Raw genomic sequence first — 17,521 nt, 5'->3', positions numbered from 1 at the left:
AGATAATGGACTATACAAAAAAAAAAAGTATAGAAAAGGGTAATATAGGTCTCAAAAGAAAAAAAAAAAAAAGAAAACCACAACTGAAAATCACCAAGAAAACACCACACAAACCAGAGTTCACCTTTGTTCTCAATCTACTACCTTCACTGACCCTTTCAGAACAGTTGTTCTTCAGTTGCCACTGTAAAGTAAGCTGGGACTCTTTTCTCTCTCTCCTCATACAGGCTTAATTTCTTCATAGCTCTGTTCAGAAGCCTGTTCAACCTACACAGCAAATTAGGTAAGAAAACAATGAAGCAAAGGAACAACCACCTTTTTTCACATATTTTATCATAAACAGTGCAGACATAGCTTTCTTCATTATTAAAGTCCTTGACAAGCAGGAATTACTGTGTCAGGGGAAAAACAGTATTCCAGTGCCACAAATCACTTGGAGTGTCCAAATTTCACCTAGAAAGTCGAATTAAAGATTTCCTTCCTGCCAGGGGAACTGCAGGGCAACCAGCATTTGCAGTTCTTTTGTCAGCTATTGAAAACCATAGGCTCATGCACAGAAACACCTTGCAAGCACTAACATGGGGCTTGAATTTGCTCACAAACTGTTAGGCACACCTATTTTTATGTTGAAGTTCAATAAAACTTGACTTCTACTCAGGGATACCTCTTCATCATACTGAAAAGCCATACCTGTTACAGTCTTCCTGCAGTTCAAAGTTTATTCTCAGTTCTTCGCACAGATGCACTTCGTCTGTGCATATCCCCACTGCCAGCTTCCTTACTTGCTGTCCTTCACTGTCATGCTTTGAAAATAGAAAAGACAGATGACACAGAGCACAGGAACAATATCTACGTGCCATGTGTACACCTAGCATTCTTCACAGAGAAGCTGTGGTACATCTTGTGATAGGACAAGAAGAAATGGCCTCAAGTTGTGGCAGGGGAGATTTAGGTTGGATATTAGGGAACACCTCTTTACTGAAAGAGTGATCAGGCATACTTTATAATATAATAATTCCTCTAGTGCCCACCACAGAAAGTACCCTACCCTCGTGGCTTCTGTAACAACTGTACAACTCCTGAGCACAAAAAAAATGCTTTGCCTGCATTACCTCGCCTCATTATTCTTTACCTCAGCCCCTGTGTAGCAGGACAGAACCAGCACCTATTCACAGGTGGGAGAGGAAGCTAACATGGTCTCAAGGGCAGGCTGTGACAAAGCTGCAAAGGTAACACAGGTCTCCCAAGTCCTGTCTCCTCTTTCAGCTGTCAACCACACATCTTCCTCCTGCCCACAGCATCCATCTTATCCACCATCTGTCATGGTTTAACCCTAGTAGGCAGCTAAGCACCACACAGCCACTTGCTCACTCCCCCCTGATAAGAGTGAGAAAACTTGTGGGTTGAGATAAAGGCAGTGTTGTAGATAAAGCTAAAGCTGCGTATGCAAGGAAAGCAAAATAAGGAATTGATTCACTGCTTCCCATTGGCTCGCTGTTTTTCAGCTGTTTCCAGAAAAGCAGGCGTCATCAGCCATAATGGTTACTTGGAAAGACTAATGCCATATCTCCAAATTTCCCTCCCTTCCTTCTTCTTCCCTGCAGCTTTTATAGCTGAGCATGATGTCCTGTGGGATAGACAATCCCTTTGGTCATTTGGAGTCAGCTGTCATGGCTGTAACTCCCTGCCCCAGCTCTCTGTGCACCCCCAACAGAAAAGGCCTTGACACCGTGCAAGCACTGTTCAGCAGTAACTAAATCAACCCTGTAGTGTTAACACTGTTTTCATCACAAATTCAAAACACAGCATGAGACAAGCTCCTATAAAAAATATAAACTAGCGTCAAATCCTTACTGTTTGGAGTGTTAAGTAGGAATTGCCATAGTACCATGGGAAAACTCTCAGAAGCAGAAAGCTGGGGAATGGACCAAACCGCTTTCCGAGCAGCCTATATTTAGTAGAATGCAGGATCTGAGTTCCCCTAGGCTCTCTGGGAAAACCTCATCTTAACATTTCCCCACAGAAATTGGTAACTAGGCTCAGGAGCTCACAAAAAGAGAAGTTTATGACTAGCTTACGGAGGCAGAGGCTTGCAGGTCTCTCTGAAGAGCTTCAATCCTACTGTTTTGTTGCTGGACCGTGGCTTCCAATCTGGCATTTTCAATTTCAAGGCTTAAAAAGAAAGACAGGTCTTATTACAGAAATCCATTAAAGCACCAAGCCTGAAAGGACAGTGTGAAATAACACCAGCTAAAACAGCATAATCCAGACATCTTGCTTCCCTATGTTATTCTCTTACCGCTGCACGTGGTCTTCCAGTTGTTTTATTGTAGTACTAGTCCCAGATGATGTCAACAGGAGGTCTTGCAGTTTCTGGGAAGAAGCTAGTACTTCTCTTTCCTTATCATTCAAGGCAGCCTTCAAATCGTGAACACAATGCTCAGACTGAAGACGCTCTTCTTCCAACTCCTGCAACTGCATAATCACAATAAGAATCCAGAGCAGTCAGGTGAGCTTTTGTAGAGGGGAGTCAACTGTTGCCGAAGAATTCAAGTACTGGCTATATATCCGTGCATACCCTCTACACAAATAACTGTAATAACTTCAAGTACACTAGAACCTTCATTTCTACTAGCAAACGAACACAAACTGTGTTACTTCATCTCCTTTTAGACTGGCCTGTCCCATCCCTACACTGATTTCCTATAGCACCGTTCTAAGCAAGGACACTGCCACTCCTGCCCTTTCAGTGACTTGTGACACTCTTTGTATCCACTTGTTTGGTCCTCCATTGAAAATATGAATTAACAAGTTCATCCTTTTCCTAAAGTGGCTTCACAACTCACTCATAATTGGATTTAAGATTATTTCTATTTTGGAATTACGAGGCTTCTATATTTCAGTTTTAGTTAGAAAACTGCTAAAGGTGGTCCCCACCTCAGAAAAGAGCTTATACTTCACTTGCAAGAAGGCCGCATAATGGATGGTAAATTACAGCAGGGCCAAAGAAGGAGGAAAAGAAGTTGCTGAGATGCTGCTTTGCTTGTGCACACACCCGACCTAAAAACAAGCTCTGCTTCTTGCTTAGTTCAATCCACATGGTTCTGATACCTGTACTATTAAGAACAGCCCAACCAGCAAACCCTAACAACTCTTTAAAAGTTCCTTCAGCCATGAAGAAGGTTCACATTGCTTTACATACTGTGCACCCAAAACAAAGACAACGACCTTCACACATATTTAGCAAGCTACAAGTAAGCAACATCTGTATACCAAGAGAAGAATATGAAGAAAGAGTGCCTCAGAGTAGAGGTGAGTTTTGAGAGAAAACAAATTGCTCTGTTCATACCTAGCCACCAGAAAGCTGCTGCTAACACACTGCCTTACCCCTCCAGTTTGCGAGGAGCTCCCTGAAGGGCCAGCTGCATTTATCACCAGGGGAGGAAGAAGGGAAGAGAAAGGACACTGCTGCAATACTACCTATTCTGGTTTTGTTTAGTGAGGGGGGGGCCTAAGGTGGTAGCTTCTGTACGAAACTGCTAGAAGTTGCTCCCCTTTGTTCAGTAGACTTGGCCGGGCCTAGGGCAGACCTGCTGCTGGCAAGGCTGAGCTGATGGGTAGCAGAATGTTCTGTGATAACGCCTCTGTGATAACGTATTTAAGAAGGGGAAAACAGGAAAAAAAAACAAAAAAAAAAGAAGATGTGAAGCAGCTGAGCAGGGGCAAAGAGGGGGAGGTGCGAGCCTTGTGGGCCTTGCAGGCCTCACCCTCTGGCCTCCTGCCCGGCAGCTGACTGGGCCCAACTCGGCCCAGCCTGGCTGCAAGAAGCAGAGAGGAGATGAACTGGATGATGTGAAGAGATTCTGAGAGGTGTCTGCCAGCCTGTTGTGAAGAATTTTTCTCGTGAGAGGAATGGCTGCAGACGCCAAGGTCAGTGAAGAAGGAGGGGGAGGAGTAATGCGGCTCCTGGCCAAGATTCCCCTGCAGCCCATGGTGATGACCATGGTGGAGCAGGTTGTCCCCCTGAAGCCCGTGCAGGTCCACGGAGGAGCAGAGATCCACCTGCAGCCTGTGGAGGACCCCACGCCGGGGCAAGCGGATGCCTGAAGGAGGCTGTGGCCCGTGGAGGGCCTGTGCTGGGGCAGCCATTCTGAAGAGACTGCACCCCGTGGAAGAGATGACCCATGCCGGAGCAGTTTCACGAAGGACTGTGGCGTATGGGTGGGACCCCACAACAGAGCAAGGGAGGAATGTGAGGAGTTCTTCCCCAACCATGAAGCAGTGGCGTAAAACAAAGTGTGATGAACTGACTGTAACCCCCATTCCCTCTTCCGCCCTGTGCCGCTCCTGGCAGGAAAGGTAGTAGAGATAATGTTAAGCCCGGGAAGAGGGAGGGGTGGAGGGAGGTGATCTTGTTCCCTGTGTCATTCTCCTGCTAGTTTTAGAAATAAATGAATAGTTTTCCCCAAGTCGAGTCTGTTTTGCCCGTGATGGTAATTTTAAGTATTTCTCCCTGTCCTTATCTCAAACCTCGAGCCATTTTTTCCTTATATTATCTCTCCCTATTCTCTCAGAGGGTGGGGGGAGTGAGAGAGAGACTGCATAGTCTGGTCCCCATCGGGGCTGAACTACGACAACTACCCCAGAGCCTGAACAAAAGCTTCTGCTGTGGGGTTGAGGAGCAAGATTGTCTCTTACTTGCAACCAAAACCTGTTGGTGTTTTGATGATTCAAGGAAGATGAATCAACATGCTGAAACAGCCACCAAGCTGTCCACAGGTTTATTCCTGTCGTGAGAGCCTTTCCATACCTCAGCTTCAACCCTGTCCAACTCCTTTTGCAAGCGCAGCTTGTCTTCCTCCAGGTCACTGTGGTAGCGCATAGTAACTGCCAGTGAAGCTTCTGACGTAGATTGCTTTTTAAGAGCATCGGCAAGCTCCTGCTGCAGCTGTCTGACCCTGCCCTAAAAAAATGTTGTTAGATAAGTACAAAGAATTTGATAAGAACATGAGAATGTGAGGTGTGCTTTCACTTCTTAGGTTACATAATTAGGTCAGTCTTCAGAGTGAATTCAGAGGTAAGAAATGTTGCCTGCCACCAGCAGGCACCTGCAAAGCTGATGACCTCTCTCCATCTTTCTTAGCTGAGCACCTCCCATGCTACCAGGGGGAAGCAGAGTGAAACTTCACTGCTTCTGTACTATACTGGAAACCACACTTAAAGGCCAGTTGCTATGATACCCAGGTCATAAGCTTGACCTGCCTTTGTCCCAGTCCTGGCTGGAACAGCTGGCCTAGAGCACAAGTATTTCAAGGGCCCCCAGTTAGAAATGTTTGGTGGGAGCAGCAGAAGAGATCGAGTCCAGAAGTGAATAAGCCCAAAAGCAAGCCACCCGAGGGGCACCCCACTGTGTCCCTCACAGAAAGTGCCTCGAAATCGCCAGGAGATTCAGCATCTTCCTCTTGCTCAGCTCCTCCCAGTGGCAGGGCACCTACAGAGGAGGTAAGAAATGAGATATTGTGTATTTCCCAGTATCCAAAAGATGAGGACCAATTCTGCTACAGGCTGCAGCGATTCTCATTGGCTCTTCCGCAGTTAAGGATCCTACCTCTGTCCTGCACAAGTGCAGTGCATGTAAAGTCAGCAGTCCTCACAGGGCAGGAGCTGCTGAGAACTGCAGTGTCTGCTGCACCACCCACAGAAGATTCTTCCATGTTGTCAGCATCTGCCTTTTGTGCCAGGAGCTTACTAAGGATACAGAGAGAAAGAGAGAAAACAGAGTTGGTAAAAACAACCACAATCTTTGCATGCATGCTTAACTGGGACAGCAACAGCCATTCCTTACCCAGCGTCTCAATTTTTGTTGCCAGCTGAGAAACAGTAACACACACACCCCTACGCCTTACTCTTGCACTGCTATTGCGTGATGCAATATTCGGTGCAGGCATGTTCACTCTTTAGATGCATATTGGTATCTGTGAAGGACTTAAACCCTGCTGCCTACAATCTAAACTGATAAACAACCTCTCCACAGGTGGCACTACAAAAATGAACAACACTGGCAGATTCACATCTAACTGCAAGGGTGCTATGACTGCAGGAAGCTACATTAATGCTGCAACTATTCACATCAAGCCAGCCTATGGTCTTCTCAAACACAGTCCTGAGTTGGAAGGACTTCAGAAATCTTTATGGTTAGTCTGAGGACTTGAGATTTTAGGCAGCTAAAGAAAGCTGCACATAGCTGCACATAGCTAAAGAAAGACTGAAGTTGCATGCTGAGCACTGTGTGTGTTTGCTACATTGAAGAGGCATTCTGACAACCTTGGGAGAGAGTAAAATGGGGTTTCTGAGAGAGACCTCTTTCAGATTTGCTTTTTAACTGAAGCTTAAAACCCCTTGCCATAACCAGAAAAAAAGCACTTGCTCAGACCAAAGTTTATTTGAAAAACAGTGCATTAGCACTACGTTTTTGCTGTGCCAGAACACTGGAGTGAGGGATGAATCTCTCTTTTTTTTTTTTTTTCTAGAGTAATGCCTATCAAACATGCTTTATTTGTAAAGCTGTTTAGATGCCAGAGTTTACCCAGGTGCCTTTCTTTCCAGCTTCCCATCAATACAGGCTACCAGAATAGGGGAGGGGGAGAAGAAATGAAGTCAGCATTCAGTGTGAAGTGGTCTTGGGCAGATGTTTACAGGCAAGACGAGGTGTGTTTGTAGGGCTAATGCTGAGAAATTTTGTCCTTACGTGCAGGTGGAAGCCCTTGTGTTTCACTTTATGCCCTTTTCCCTCGGACAACGTTGCCCTTCTTTATCACAGTGCTTCCATTTGCAACCCTTATGCACCAACTGTGCCTCCACTTAAAAGACCCTCTCCTGCAGAGCAGCAGTGCTGCTGAGCTAATGGCAAGTTTCCTGGCCGGTCTGGGTCTGGGTCTGGGTCTGGGTCTGGGTCTGGGTTTGGGTCTGGGTCTGGGCTTGTGTGAGGAGGCACCACTACAGACAACTTTCTTGCAGTCCACAGTATGAGAGGAGCTGAGGTAGGAGAGCAGCCAAGTGGAGACCTGCTTTTACCAGTCACACAGGGAACTTCTTCCCTGTGGCTCCTTTTTCTTTGTCAAAGCTCATTCCCATGCCTCTCATCAATCGCTTGCAGACGACTAAGGAGACCTATGTGTTGCTTTGATAAACCCCTCACCTTTCACACTGATCTTGAGCCTGCCTGTCGGCGGCTGTTTTTTTGAAGAAGCTCTACCATCTCCTCGTGCTGTTTGGAGACGGCAAGATTAAGGGGCGTGTATCCCTCCTGAAGGGATAAATAATCCCAGTTAGAAAAACACGGACAAATTCAGCTCCGACGCTCCCAGCCCCGAACGCGTGACTGAACTGAGCGCCTGCTCCGTCCGCCGGCAGAGGGCGCGCCAGCCCCGTGCCAGGCAACAATGAGCGCGAGTACGCTCGGGGGCGTCACAGAGGGCGACGACGGGGGCGCGTGCCTGCGTGCAGAGGCCTGGCGGCGGGGTCGGGCCCTGCAGGGCCCGTGGGGAGAGGGGGTTCAGCCCCCTTGAGAGGGTGCCCCAGGGCCGGGGTCCGGCCTGCTGGAGCAGCTTTTGCCTCACCCGTGCCTGGTCTCTTCCTCAGGACATGGCCAGGGTGCTTCAGGACCCTGAATGAGGCTCAGGGTGGGGTCAGGGCCCAGCTTGGCCGGTCAGGGCTGCGGGAGCTCTCTGTGGATGCCCACTGATGGCTCCAAGCCTGCTAGGCCCAAGCTCCAGGATAGTGTGCTTTCCTCCAACAAAAAGGTGGCCTGTACTTCCTGCAGCGTGGCAAAAATCAAAGGCCCCATCTCACTGTGCTGCTTAGATGTTGCACTGCCGCGCACCACCCTCTGGGCTTGACTGTTACGACAGTTTTCAGTCCACTCGTGCTTGTCTGCTCATCCAGCCCGTGTACACATTAACCCCTTGTCTATGGGGATTTTACTGGTGACAGTGTAAAGACCTTACTGAAGTCCAGGTAGACAATATCTACTCCTGTCCCCTTGTCTTCTGAGCCAGTCTTTTAATAATAGAGTTTCATCCAGTTAGTCAAACATGACTTCCCCTTGTTGAAGCCATTCTGGCTACTCCTGATGATATTGTTGCCTGTCATGTGCCTGGAAACTCTTTCCAGGATTAGCTGCTTGACCACCTTCCAGGGATGAAGGTGAGGCTGATTGGCGTGTAGTTCCCTTGGTCCTCCTTCTTGTCGTTCTTGAAGACAGGAGTCACCTTTTCTTTCTGACAGTCTTTGGGCACTTCTGCTAGTGCCATGATCGATCAGAGATCAGAGATTATCGAGAGTGGCTTCACAATGACATCAGCCAGCTCCCTCGGCACTCATGAGTACACCCCGTCAGTGCCCATGGACTTGTGTATATCAAGTTTGCTTTAGTATTCCCTGACCTGATTCACTTGCACCAAGAGTGCATCTGCCTTGCTCCAGGTCACCTATGTGCTTAAAGAAGTCCTTCTTGTTGTCTTTGACATCCCTGGCCTGCTTCAATTCCATTTGAGCTTTAGCTTTCCTAACTTCACCCCTGGATGCTTGGATAATGTTTCTGTATTCCTCTCAGGTTACCTGTCCTTGCTTCCTCCCTCTGTACGTTTCCTTTTTTGTTTTTGAACAAGGAGCTGCTTGTTCAAGCCATCCCTGCAGGAGTCCTGGCATTTTTATCTGACTTCCTGCTTGTTGGGATGGAATTCTGGAGCTTGGTGGAAGTGATCCTTGAATATCAACCAGGTTTCTTGGGCTCCTTTTGCCTCCAGGGCCTTATTGTATGGGACACCTCCAAGCAGTTCTTTGAAGAGGCCAAAGTCTCTTCTGAAGTCCAGGGTTGTGAGCTTGCTTTTCAGTCTTCTCTCTGTGCTCCGAATCCTAAAGTCCACCATGTCATGGTCAGTGCACCCAAAGCTGCCTTTGATTTGCTCATCCTCAACAAACCCCTTGTTGCTATTAAGTATGAGGTCCAGCAGAGCACCTCTCCTGGTTGGCTGCTCTGTCACTTGGAGGAGAATGTCATCACCAATGCGCTCCAGGAAACTCCTGCATTGCCTATGTCTTGCTGTGTTGTTCCTGCAACAGATATCGAGGTGGTTAAAGTCCTCCATGAGGACCAGGCCCTGTGAATGTGAGGCTGCTCCTATCTGCCTGCAAAATGCCTGATTCAGTTGTTCTTCCTGGTCAGGTGGCCTATAGCAGACAGCCATTATAATGTCACCTTTGCCGGTCCTCTCTTGAAGCCTAACCTGTAAGCTCTCAGTTGGCTCCTCATCTGTCCCCAGACAGACCTCCGTGTGCTCCAGCTGCTCTCTCCCATAACGGGCAACTTCCCCTCCTCACCTACACATCCTGAACTTCCTAAAGAACTTGCATCCCTCTGTTGCAACACACCAGTTGTGGGAGCCATCCCAACAAGATCGTAACCCTGCAGGGAATTAAGTAATGGGAGCAGAGCCAGGACAGCTTGTCGTCTTCCCAGTACCCTGCTATGTGAGGAAGGCATCTCTCTCATCTTATTTCTTGCCTTCCTGATCATTCTTCTGTTATTAAGATTGTTTTCTTTAATCCAAACTGTTGCCCATGAAGATGGGAAGAAGATAGTGTGTTGTTTTCACATGTTTCTTTCCATGTGTGCTTTAGTGTATGTATCCAGATTGGTTTGTGAAAGTTGTAATACTTACGTATCTCCTTTCATTTTAAGAGATGGGAACTAATTAAATGGACCCTGGTAGCTGTCTGCTCCAACTGCATCCTGGCTAGACCTGGAACATGACCAAGGCTCTCTACTCCAGGTCTCCAAATGCACAGTAGGATACAGAAGGTGCCAAAGTATGAAAATGCAGGAGTGTGTGAAATTACATCATGCTGAATAAGTCTAACTGTAAGTGGAGCAGTACAGCTATGAGCAGAGAAAATAGCAAGAGACTGGAACAGTTCCCTAATCGACAGTCAAGGTTTATGATACAGCCGGTGTTTGTGAAGGGGTGCTGTAAGGGGCTGCCACCTCCAGCAGCTCCTCTGCCAGGAACTACTCCTCCTCCTTAGCTACACAGTGGGAAGCTCAGGACTAAGCTTTTGTGTTGGTACAGGGGTCAGCACAAGGAAGATGTGATTTAGTCCTTGAGTGCTGTGGAGGACGAAAAAATATTAATCAGCAACTAGAGTCATGTAAGCTCTCTTTCCTTTGACATGCTTGTAATTGCCCTAGCATGGCCCTCGTGCAGCTGAGAGTGCGGCCACTTGAATCTGCTTTTTCTTGTGTCATTGTGCTTTGCAAGGAGTTGCAAAGGCTGTTAAACCCAGGAAGTATGGAAAGGCCTTTTGCTGTGAAGAACGTTAGTAGGTGCAAAAAGAGGATGAATGTGCTCTTATCTGTAGCACTGTGCCAGATGAAATGAAGCTCATGAGTAAGATGGTCCTTTGTAGCACACCCACTGGGATGTAAAGCACAAGTCCTGCTGCCGTGTGAGCCTTGCAGTCATTCAGCCCCCAAGGACAGCTCATTTTATGTTCACAGAGATACAGTGGCAGTAGGAATCACTACTCAGCCTTGTGTTCAAAGGAGATGGTGCCATATAAATGGGTGAGATAAATTGCAGAATCTGTTCCTCAGTATATTTGCGAAAGAAATCTTACAGCACCATCACAGTGGTCGTTAGTGTTTGGTGCCAGTGTTTTCTGAGGTGACCCCCACAGTGCAGTCTGTCCCCAGGCCTAGGATGAGTGAGGTGATGTTTTGTTAGTTTAGTCTCTGTCCACATTGCATGATGTGTCCCATAACCACTCCACAAGACAACAAGGAGTCTTGCAGAGTAAATCCTTCCAAATGGCTAAGGCTTTCCCCGTGACCCCTTCTTTTGCACTCTCCCTGGAGGTTCACAGGCTCTTGCAGCCAGACTTCTGAACTCTACTGAGCCCTGACCTCAAGGCTTGCCCATGAGCCCTGTGGAGGCTCCAGCTGTAGCCCTTCTGGGGGTGGGGTTTTTTTTTTGTAGCTAGCTTTACACCACCAGTCAATGCAGAGGGAGGTGGATAATTAAGTAACATTGGGACCCAATGCAGCTTTTCCAAAGGCACAGTGCATACTTGAACAGAGCTTTTGTGCAGCCTTGGTGCCTGCCTGTGCTGCCCGAGGAAGGGGGTGAGAGAGTATGATGAGACTAGTAGCTGTCCTCTCAGAAGTGTGTTGCTGCTTTCCATGTGCGCCTTTTGCCATCTAGTGGCAGCAACATATTGATGTTCTGTTTGCCTCATAATTGCCTGTCTTAGGCGTGGTACAAAAATCTGCTGTAGGTCTCCTCCATCAAGCAGCAGGGTGCAACTATCTATCCATTCTACTGATTGTACTGCGGTGACAAAGGGCCAGGAGACTAGGTTTTCCTGGAGTGGTCAGACTCGGGGAAGTATCTACTGTGAAGTAAAATCACAGGAATGCTCAAAATTGATGCTTTTCTGAAGCTTAATGGAGTTTTGAGGTATTTAAGCAAATACTCATTATGTGATCCTATTGATGCCTCATTGCTGATTTGGGGATGAATCCCAAAAGGTAGCCTTGTGAGACTTCTAAAACTGAAGGTCGTATTTTGATGGGAATATTTATTCCATTAGCGCAATTAGATATGCTGTATCTCTGAAATGCAACACTTGTGCTGGGAATGCAGGTAGTTAAACCAGCTTGAGGAGACTGATGCCAAACTGCTTTAGAGGAATTTCCCTCACTGAACTACAGTCCTGCAGATCATACAATAACATACGAACACATATATCCCTGTAGGGATTGTATGTGGCCACCTTCCTGAGCTTCCACTCACTTTTGAAGCAGGCTGACTTGGAAATTAGTTTGTCTTTTTTGATGGCTTATTCTGTCTCCTGATGTGAGGCTATTGTCCTCTTTTATTTACTGAAGGGTGCTACGGTGGCAGCTTCTGTGAGAAGCTGCTAGAAGTTGTTTCCTCTTTGTCCAGTGGACCAGGCCGAGGGTAGACCCGCTGCTGCCCAGGGCCGAGCCAATTGGTGACAGAATGTTCCTTGATGAGGCCTCTATGATAACGTATTTAAGAAGCAGAAAAACACAAAAAAAAAAAAAGGAAAGAAGATGTGAAGATGCTGAGCAGGGGCAGAGAAAGGGAAGCGCGAGCCTTGTGGGCCTTGTGGCCGTCTGGGCCTGACTTGCCCTAGCCCAGCTGCAAGAAGTGGAGAGGAGATGAGATGGATGATGTGAAGAGAACCTGAGAGGCGTCTGCCAGCCTGTTGTGAAGAATTTCTTATGAGAGGAACGGCTGCAGACGCCAAGGTCAGTGAAGAAGGAGGGGGAGGAGTAATGTGGCTCCTGGCCAAGATTCCCTGCAGCCTGTGGTGACGACCATGGTGGAGCAGGTTGTCCCCCTGAAGCCCATGGAGGTCCATGGAGGGGCAGAGATCCACCTGCAGCCCGTGGAGGACCCCATGCCAGGGCAGGTGGAGGCCTGAAGGAGGCTGTGGCCCGTGGAGGGCCAGCTGAGACAGCTGTTCTGAAGGGACTGCACCTCGTGGAAAAGGACCCATGCCGGAGCAGTTCATGAAGGACTGTGGCGCAGGGGAGGAATGTGAGGAGTTCTTCCCCCGATAATGAAGCAGTGGTGTAAAACAACGTGTGATGAACTGACCGTAACCCCGATTCCGTTCTTCCCCCCTGTGCCGCTTCTGGGGGGAAGGTAGTAGAGATAATGTTAAGCCCGGGAAGAGGCAGGGGTGCGGGGAAGTTATCTTGTTCTCTGACTCATTATCCTGCTTTGGTTTTAGAAATAAATTAACAGTTTTCCCCAAGTCGAGTCTGTTTTGCCCATAAGGGTAACTTAAAGGATTTCTCCCTGTCCTTATCTCAAACCTCGAGCCTTTTTTTCCTTATATTATTTCTCCCTATTCTCTCGGAGGGTAGCGGGAGTGCAAGAGAGGCTGCGTAGTCTGGTCCAGATCAGGGCTAAACTACCACAAATGGTCTACTGTATACACCTTGCACTATTTGTGGTTTTCTTTATATACCTAATACATATGCACATATATAGTTGAGTAAGTATGTATATAAAATACAATTGAAGGTATTTAAAATATGTAACTAGCTTTGGAACACGAACCTTGTTTGTTTTCAGAGGAATTTTGATTGTACACTACTTGGGAAAAATCTCCCCTCCTTTTTTTTTATACAGAAAACAAACAAACAAGCAACAACCAAAAAACCAAATTCAGTGTTGTCATAATTAATTATCATTCACCAAGCATCAAATCCAGAAAAGAATAATTTTTCTCCTTGTTCCATGTGGGGAAAAGGAGGAGAGAAAGAACTATTTTTTCTTGTATAAAAGAGAGATAGTTGAAGTACCTTCTTCATCACAGATAACATACGAAATTACATGTCAAAAGGCTCTCCTCCTCTTCTAGCAGCTATGTGTGACAGTGGGTATGCAGTGAATCCTGGTGCTGTTCCCAGAAATCTGATGGCTATTGTAAGCCTCTTTACCAGGCTGATTATGTTTGTTCTCATGGAAATATGTTACGGATATGTTGTGGGTTGTTTTGTTTTGTTTTTAAGAAACAATATTCTTTTCAGATAAATATGACACATTTTTACTTTCGTACCCTCAAGGCTGATCCTACTTGATCTCAGTAATGTGTCTCTAGGCTTGATCACAGTAAGAAGAAGAATGTCACAGTTAATGTCACTCTCCTCTAAGGAGAGATTGTCTGCATTGTTGAGCACTTTGTCTGCAAAAGACTGGCTTCATCATGTCCCACCCTAGCAATAGGAGCACTAGCTAGGTAGCTGAATTCCTCCAGTTCCCACTGGAGATTTTTCTTTGCATATTGTGCATGCATATGTTTTCTGAAGTTCTGGTGAGCTCCAGCTGTGAGTGAACCTGCATTTTTACTGAAGAACCACTAGATTTCCAAATTATTTAGCATTAACTTAGTGCATCTTAGTATTTCCTGGTTTTTTTTTTCTTACTGGCCACTTCTGTTTTCTCCCGAAAGTACAATATATAGGCTTCACTAGAGTATACAAGTTTAATGATTTCTTCCTGATGCATTTTTTTTTGCACGGGTCCCCAGTGAGCGTGATCTAGCACTGAACTACTAGTTCTGGAGTAATTGTTTATGTCTAGATAGCTAGCTATAGAGCAGATTATTTAAGATTAATAATACTGGACTCCATCTTATGTAGTACATTGTATGTTCAAATTCAGCTGGGTGGCAACATAAGTAACTTACCAGGTGCACCGATCTAAAGAGAGCAGACAAAAACTGATATAAAGAAAGAGATTGGAAAAGAGGAAATTAGATACGGGGGTACTCAAGAGAAAAATGTTTAAAAGACACCAATGAATATACTCTGTAAAATGTAAGTCATTTGGATCAGTCTTAATTGTAAATATGAAGAATGGTAAGTTTTTATTTCCAGCTACGGCAGAACTGGTTTGAGTTTTAAGGGAGCGACAGCCTATCTTCTTCAAGGCTGGCCGCATTTGAAGTAAAATCCCAGGCACCTCAGGGCCATCGGGTGCAGGCTAAATGTAGGCTTTGTCACTCCCTGAGTCGGAGACAAAAGGCAATTAAAATGTCCATTCCAGTCAACAGCAGAGTGAAACCAGTCATTGTCCACAGAGCCAGCAGGGATAACCAGTGGGGTTACTCTGGCCTTCACAGTCCCTGGTATCTAGTGGGCAGGCCACCTGTCCTCTTTTCATTGGGATAGTTTGGGAAACAGGTCCCTTTGTCCCTGCCTTGGTTAACATGCAGCCACACAACCTAAACACCAAATCCTGCAAATCAGCACTCCCCTTGTCTCTTTCTCCAAGACCACCTCCATCAGATCTGCAGATAGCTCTGGTCAGAAAAGCAATCTTCTTGGTCACCTGGTGATGACTAAACTTCTCACTTCCTGTGGTCCCCTCTTCTTCCAGGAGACAGTACCACCTACGAATCCCAGTGGGGCTCCACTTCCCCCTTCACTTCAGCAGCCCCCTTCTCCACCTCCAAAACCCCTCAGTGCTGTCATTCACTGCCTGTAAGGTGTGTGACATCCCTGAGAAAAACCCCACTGGCATCACAGCAGTCTGTGTGACCTCTTGTTTCTTCTGCCTTTTCTCTGGCTAAAAACTGGGAGTGGAAGAATTACAGGAACTCCTACATCAGCATTGTAAGAGTGGAGCTATTGTTCTTGTTAGTTTTATAAATCGGAGGAAAAATAGAGATACAGCAGATCAGCATAGGGCATAGCACAGAACTATCGGTGAAAGAACATCAACTTTCATATGAAACACTGTTAATGTAAAACACTTCCTGATCATTTCCACAATTCATTGGTCAAAATCTGCAGAAGATTTTATGCCTTTTTTTTTTTTCATACAAAGATAATTGTGTTAAGATCTTAAGAGAATTATTTGTAACACAAGTTTGGAACCAGTTCCACACCTGCTTTAATAAGTAATATTAAAAGGTGCTTAGAGGCAGACAGCTGTTCTTAGAGCTGTATCACACATCACCTGTGAATATCTGTAAAGCTTTGCGACTGGGTGACTAGAAGGGCAAACCTGCATTTCTTAAATCTATTTAATTGGAGCATTGGAAAATAATTTCCACATGCAAAATACTTTAATGGCTAAGGGTTAAGTCCTTCTAGAGTAGACTGTTGCCAGTGGGAGGCTGGGCTCTGTCACTGAGCTGGTGGTTTTTCCCAGTTGTGTGATAAGGGCTGAGATTTCATCTCTGACCCTTTAGCTCAGCTTTTGGAACATCTCAGATAGTTAATTATAAGCTCTTTCTGCATCAGTAGCTCTCATAATTTCCCATGCAGTGACCAGCGGTAAACTATAGAAAAGCTGTTTCACAAACCTACTCCTCCTAGTCAGAAAAAAAGGGAGGATGGTCACAGCTGATCAACTGGAAGGGCAGAGAGGTTAATTATTTTTGCCTATTTGCTCAGTACCAGTCTTCTCAGGCCTTTGGAAGGAGAGGCTGTAGAAAAGTTAGTAACACAGAAAGTAATTTCCCTGATGAATTTGTTTATTCACAGTCTGTGCATATGCCCGGTTTAATAAAGAAGAGAGAGAGGTGAGGCTCGGGGGTGCTAATTCATCTTTCCTGGGGCGCTGTGAAGCTCTGCTGTGCATAGGAGCTCTTTTTGCAGGCTGGGAGCACCACTGGGTCAGCTGGGAGCCAGGCAAGGTGCCACAACTTTTGCTGACACGGTGCTGTAACCCAGCAGAGAAATCCCTGGGAGAAGGGGCAAGCCAAGCCGGGCCGGGGGGCCGTTCCTGTCTAAAGCGGCAGTCGTGTCTGCTCCTGCTGCCCACAGCTCTGGGTTTTAGATACAGCTGTTTGGTTCCTGGGGTGAAGCTGTTCATGGCTCAGTGCTAGGACATGGGAGAGAGAAGTTGTGGACAGTCCCTGTCCATCTGTTGTCTCCAGTTATCTTTTCTATTCAGTTTCCATGGGCATAACTTCCACCATCAGTTTCCCTTTTTTTTTTGTCTGTAAATCAGCATAGGCTTATGATAGAGCTGCTAGAAGAGCAGGTAAATTCAGTGGTGCGCTTCCTCTACGGAGAGTTACACAGTGATCGTAGCAGCTCAACATTGGTATTTGATTATCAGCTTTTGTTTTACTCTTTTCGTATGTACAGTCTCTCTTCTGCCTTTTCACTATCGTGCCAGATTAGCAATAATATCTTGAGAAGAAGCGTTAAAGCAAAATTTTACTAACTTGCACTTTGCATAAATAATAATTTTTACATAAAAGTGAATTTTCTTCTAGATTCCTTTCACATTCAAATCCCTCTGAAAGATGTATTTCCATTAATTACCCTGTCTGAAAGCTAACACGGATGCCTGATGCCAGACTGGAGCTGTTGTGTGCTCCAACAGATCCTTTACTGTCCAGCAGGTAAAGTTAGAGACACTCCTAAGGGAGCAAGTTTAGACCACATGCACGTTAAGAAAATTCAGATTTTCTACAATGGCAAGTTTTATTTTGAATTTTAGGGCTTAGGTATACCGTTACCATTATAACATAGCATGCACTGCAATTCCTGAAATTCTATCATTTCAGGATATTTAAAAAAAAATTAATTTTAAACAGTTGCTACGGAAAAAGAACTCTAAACTAAATTTTTTAGTTTAGAGAAGTGGAAATTAGTTGCTCTGCTAATTTGAGAGTGAATGGAGCAGTTCAAATCAGCCATAGGGACAGTACATGGGTCCAGCATGGAGATGGGGGAATCCTGCCATCACTGTACATACTTGCTTTCAGCAAGAGGATGCAGAAGGTGCTCTCAGACCTTCCCGAGTCTCTGCTGAACAAGAGCTGTCGGGCTGCTGGTTGTCTCTGGGCGTGCAACTGTATGGCACAAGGTCATTCTGGGAGCCCAAAGGACTACGGGTACAGCACCCAGCATTGCCTGGACTAAACTCGTGAGCAGAGGTTTGTGCAAACATGGAGCGGGTGC

At 46.1% G+C, this 17,521-nt stretch overlaps 1 protein-coding gene across 1 annotated transcript; it reads right to left on the bottom strand.

Annotated features, from left to right (window-relative positions):
• Positions 1–2,069: 2,069 nt before the first annotated feature.
• On the bottom strand, positions 2,070–8,312 carry LOC147601990 (uncharacterized). Its single transcript, XM_086739915.1, has 6 exons — positions 8,191–8,312; positions 5,609–5,748; positions 5,421–5,491; positions 4,811–4,963; positions 2,300–2,475; positions 2,070–2,172 (listed from the first exon to the last, which is right to left on the bottom strand). Exons 1-6 carry the CDS (start codon positions 8,310–8,312, stop codon positions 2,070–2,072), a joined length of 765 nt encoding a protein of 254 aa, XP_086596041.1.
• Positions 8,313–17,521: the final 9,209 nt, after the last annotated feature.

This window comes from Chlamydotis macqueenii, chromosome 1, assembly GCF_036417535.1.
Source record: "Chlamydotis macqueenii isolate bChlMac1 chromosome 1, bChlMac1.mat, whole genome shotgun sequence".
Classification (NCBI taxonomy): Eukaryota; Metazoa; Chordata; class Aves; order Otidiformes; family Otididae; genus Chlamydotis; species Chlamydotis macqueenii.
Note: the sequence above shows the minus strand (reverse complement) of the source record. Positions and strands in the feature narration are given on the sequence as shown.